The sequence below is a fragment of the Pinus tabuliformis genome, chromosome 4_1, assembly GCF_031772625.1.
Source record: "Pinus tabuliformis cultivar Carrire ecotype Pingquan chromosome 4_1, CPIR1, whole genome shotgun sequence".
Lineage (NCBI taxonomy): Eukaryota > Viridiplantae > Streptophyta > Pinopsida > Pinales > Pinaceae > Pinus > Pinus tabuliformis.
The window spans coordinates 163,879,671-163,884,764 of NC_142303.1; the positions used below are offsets into that span (position 1 = coordinate 163,879,671).

The 5,094-nt window shown below is 38.0% G+C and overlaps 1 protein-coding gene across 1 annotated transcript; it reads right to left on the bottom strand.

Moving 5' to 3' along the window:
• Positions 1–1,567: 1,567 nt before the first annotated feature.
• LOC149174695 (LEAF RUST 10 DISEASE-RESISTANCE LOCUS RECEPTOR-LIKE PROTEIN KINASE-like 2.4) lies at positions 1,568–4,239 on the bottom strand. The gene is made up of 3 exons (XM_089422661.1): positions 3,300–4,239; positions 2,927–2,971; positions 1,568–2,793 (listed from the first exon to the last, which is right to left on the bottom strand). Exons 1-3 carry the CDS (start codon positions 4,225–4,227, stop codon positions 1,682–1,684), a joined length of 2,085 nt encoding a protein of 694 aa, XP_089278787.1. The 5' UTR covers positions 4,228–4,239; the 3' UTR covers positions 1,568–1,681.
• Between the last annotated feature and the right edge of the window lie 855 nt (positions 4,240–5,094).

Consider the following 5,094-nt stretch of genomic DNA (forward strand, 5'->3'; position numbering starts at 1 on the left):
TAAAAATATTTATGGATATCAAGGTGAATTCCATGTACATAGAATGTGTAGAGGTAGTAATGTGTAGGGGCTCGAGTGGTGTTGAGGCTTTAATGAGCGCAGGGAGAGCTAAAAAATAATTATAGATGTGAGGGAAAATTGCATGTACATATATTTTTTATAGGTATTAAGGTGTTGGGTTTCAAGTGGTGTTGAGGCCCGAATGTGCAGAGCCCAAATGAGGCTAGGCATGAACAAGAAGAAATTTGTGCACTCTGGGACAAGTTTGGTAGGAGTTGCCTACCACAAAGTCTTTGTAATGACAACAACTAGGGTAGAAACAATTAATAGCATTGAGTAGGAACACATGCAAGAAATAACAAATACAAAAAGTAATCGTGTGAAGTAGTGCATGTGCACAAGAAGTCGTATGCAAGGTAGAGATGTATGGAAGAAGTGCGTGGAGATTGGAAAAACGACAAATTGTGTAAATGATTACAAAAACAAAGCATTATTGAATAACTACAGAATGGAGACCCCACACTACCCTAATGTTACACATCTATAACAATCAAAAGAGGGAGCTAGGGCTATACTTCTATGCAACCATCACTCTTGCTCAAATTCAAAATCCAATTTGATTTGTTGGTTCAAACACAATATTTTGGAAAAATATTTCCAATAATTTTGAATATTATTTCTTATTTGATATATTTAAAAATTTATTATAGTTAAATTATTATTATTTTATTTTTATTTTTAAAAATGTTTTTTAAATTGTGACAAGAAACCTACATTCTTATTTTGAATTTAAATAAAATAGTAATAATGTAGGAGAATACTTAAGAAGGATTTACTTTCATGACCAACAAAAAGGTTCACTGAATTATAATAAGTTGAATAATCATCAACTCGAGAATCCTTACCTTGAGGAGTGACCTCTTTTCAAACAGGAAAAAAATTAAATTCAGCGAGTGCATCAAACACTTTCAAACAACGCTATAACAGCATCAAATTTCCCGATAAATCCCATGAAAAATATTACCTTCGCGTGGAAAAAATTACCTACAAGCATAGCCACTGACATGACCGGCACGGAGGTTTACTTTTAGTATAATAGTCAATTGAAACAACGCAATTCGTTCAAGTTGTGGTTGGGTGCAATAAAGAAAAATAGCCCATCTGTCTTGAAATCAGACACATTGACAACGAAAGGGGAAGGTGAATTAGAACTCTAAACACAGCGTTTCCCTAGAACCCTGCTCCATCCATTCTTAACTTTGGAGAAGTTTGTTTACTTTGCAATAAAACATCTCAAATCATAAGATAAGGCTTCAACAAATAAGCTTCTTTCATTGTTATAGTATATTTAGATTTGTATTCTTAATTCTTTGATGAATTATTTCATTTTCCACCCTATAATGTACTCAAATTTCTTCAACGATCTCAAATATATTTTTATTTTTTTGATGAGTTCACTTTCCAACCAACAAGCAATGATATCTTAAACTAGAAGGTGAAAACCTGACAAGTTTATTTCATGAATACATCTATGTTTTCAACTTCACCTTATTGATTGTAGGGCTCCCCGTCTTTGATATTTCAAAGTAAAATCTCAAAGAAAGCTACTAATTAACTAAGAAGCGTAAAATTTACAGCAGTGCAATGTTTGGTTTGAATAAATTGCTATCAAACAGTCAACCTAAATTGAACAAGATCTTTCCATGGAACATAGTAAGGGGTTTTCAGGTGTTGGTGGGGAATTGAAACATGGGGGAGGATTGGGTACATCATCTCCATTTCCTTCTATCATTTGAACAACCCTGCTCATGGAAGGACGATCTTTCTGGTTGTACTGAATGCACCACAATCCAACTTTTGCGAGTCTCCTCGCCTTCTCCTCATCTTCTGCTTCCACTTCTATTTCTCCCCACCCTCTCAATCTCCTTGCTAACTCCCCACTCTGAAGCAGTTTGAAAGCCCACTCGGGAAAGAAAAACTGGCTGGAACGGCTGGCCTTCCAATCAATGTTCTTTCTTCCCCCAACAATCTCTAGCAAAAGCATTCCGAAACTATAGACATCTGATTTATCTGTAACAGGGCCCATATCTCCATCACACAACTCTGGCGCAACATATCCCGGTGTCCCTCTCCCGGCTGTCATTGATATATGGTCGTCTTCCTTCCCACAAAGTTTTGCGAGACCAAAATCAGAAACTTTTGGTGTGAAGTCGGCGTCCAGCAATATGTTGTGAGGTTTGATGTCGAAGTGTATGATGCGCTTCTCGCAATCTTGGTGTAAATATGCAATTCCACGAGCCGCACCCAAAGCAATTGAATACAATTGTTCCCAGCTTAAGACTTGCTCCTTTTTCTTTGTAAATATAAACTTATCCAGAGATCCATTGACCATGTACTCATATACTAGAGCACTTGTAATGCTTTCAAAGCAATACCCGGACAGCCGAACCAAATTGATGTGATGGACCCATCCAATGGTGGCCACTTCGTTCATGAATTGGGTCTCGCTGTGCCTATGCCTGTCCAGAATCTTAACAGCCACTAGGGCTCCGTTCGGAAGCTTTCCTTTATACACCACACCATAACCTCCTTCTCCCAACTTTTCTTCAAAGTTGTTTGTGATCTTCTTGAGTTGAGAGTATGTATATCTAGTTGGCATTTCATAAGCATATTCCTTTAGGAATTTCTCAACCTTTGCAGTAGAGCTACCAGGAGAGGGTTTTCTACTCTTTGCATAAAACAATATGAGCAGCACTAATGCTATTGCTGTCAGCCCAACCCCGATAGAGCAACCTGCAGTAGATAAAGATAAATTGATATCAAAGTGATCTTCGTCTAACCCGGAAGACAATATTGATGGAAACAAAATGCAAATTCGCGTATTAGATTAAATTAGAGACACTGAATATGAAGAAATCATATTTACCTATTATAATCGCCGACATGTTTCGACCTCCTTTATCTTGAGTACCTGCATGGTCCATAGCGATTGGTAAGAGAATACATACTTGACAGAACGCGAGAGATTCAAACAGTTTTTCCTTTCTGGGAATGTTGTTCATTGACCGGAAGGGATCAGTCCAGCTGGAGAGTCTAATTTTTACTTTAAAGAGTGTTGAGAAGAATTGACTGAGTGACCTTCCATTAAAAAAAAAGTGTTTATATCAGAAGTACTTACCAATTAAACTAACTTTCCGTAAACACTTAAGGTTTCAGCTTTCTAATCAAATTTTGAAAACGGAATCGCGAAACCTACCAGCTTTCTAATCAAATTTTGAAAACGGAATCGCGAAACCTACCATCGCCGGGGCATTTCTGTGGATCAGATGTGCCATCGGGACAGTAACAAAGAAACGTTGCAGGCTTCGATATGTTAAAACCACAATATCCATTACTTTTCAAACAAACTTCACAGCTTTGGTCTCTCTTCGGGTCCACACGCCATGTTACCTCAAAACCCTGAGCTATTAAAGTCTTATTATTAATGGGCTGCTGAGAGAAGTTCTGTCTAACTGGTAGTTGAAATACGTTACAGAAAGTTGTGCCCTCCAAATTGAAATGGGGATTCAAACTGTAGTACCAATCACTGCCACATAAACTCAAATTATGCACTTGTGATCCACTAATGTTCTCATGAACTTGATCGCACTGCTTCCAAAGCGTGAGATTAGTGTATGTCTCCAGAACCTGGAAATGGGAATCAGGCCTCCAGAATTGAGAATAGTTTCCTGAAAAATTACATTTTCCGCCCCACAGATTGTCGTTAACAATTGTCAGTATTTTATATGTACTACTATTCTCCAAGAAAGAGGACTCCAGTATGTGATATTCGTCTCCACCGATATTCATCAGAGTATGGCTCTCGTAATCACATGAGCGTAGCTGGAAGTCAGGGTCGCCGCAGCCGCTGCCATTGCTCCCAAAAGGATACGCGAATTCAACGTCCCCACATGTAGATGTATTCCGAAGACAATCGTCGTACAGAGTGCCGAAACATGATGTGATTGAGCAGAGGAAGAGAAGAACACAAAGCTGAACAGTGAGAGGCATTGCATTTGCGAAGAAGAACACGTATTCTCGAGCCCTGCTATTCTGTCGAAGATAAAAATGAATGAGTGGAGACTTCAGCTGAGGAGGCGAATATATAAAAATGCAAGGGTTTTGCAGATATGTAATTGGAACAGAAGGAGATGGACTTGGAGGGAGAGAGCGCTTCAAAGTAAACATCTTCGAGGCCAGAGTGTAGTCAACACACCAATTAGACCTAGTAGCATGACTTCCTAGGTAAAAGCTCTAATAAGTTGCGTTGAACAATTCCACATGCCGTCAGGTATCCCGTGGATTGAAAATTGTGAAGTGAGTGGGTGAAGACTCTGAATCTCTGCCCAAAGTCCTGAGTCATGACCACTCATTTTGAGACAAATCCCTCGCATTCAAAATTGTATGGGTGAAGACTCTCAGCCCCCTTCCTAAACTTGTGACCACTCATTTTGAGATGACAAACTTATTTTTCAATATTTGCATTTTCCATATTTATATGTTGACATATTTCTAGAAGGCAAGTAGATGAAAGGTATAGGCTGGAGTTAACCAGTCATATATTGGGTATTTAATGCCCAGGCAAGTAGATGAAAGGTATAGGCTGGAGTTAACCAGCCATATATTGGGTATTTAATGCCCTCAGAGCAACACGCCACTTAGACCGGTAAAAATTCTGACTATTAATTTGACTATTACTCCAAAGACAGATTCAGGTCTATATGGTGCAAAAGTAAAGAACACGGTTTCCATTCACACGAAAATCAATATGGATGACCAACTTAAATTTTAAATGCAACTTGAAATATAAAATTTGTGTTAAATATATTTTTAGAGGTGGCAAAATCCATTCACATATGCAACCTCATCTCATCTCATCCCTTTAGAGAGCGGAGATGTATTCAGTAATTGAAGTCAGCTTTCCAACGAACATTTAATTGGTGTATCTGTAAAGGTCCCGAATAAAATGAGTATTATAAATATTATAAGTTAATTATGTAAATAACGTAAATGGTTTTCTTCATGGAATAGGATATATATATTTGAGATCGTTAA

Coding starts and splice junctions, on each gene's coding strand:
- LOC149174695 (XM_089422661.1), bottom strand. CDS start 4,227: ATGTTTACTTTGAAGCGCTCTCTCCCTCCAAGTCCATCTCCTTCTGTT. Junction 2,972..3,299: donor ACAGAAATGCCCCGGCGATG/GTAGGTTTCGCG, acceptor TGGACCATGCAG/GTACTCAAGATAAAGGAGGT. Junction 2,794..2,926: donor CATGTCGGCGATTATAATAG/GTAAATATGATT, acceptor TATCTACTGCAG/GTTGCTCTATCGGGGTTGGG.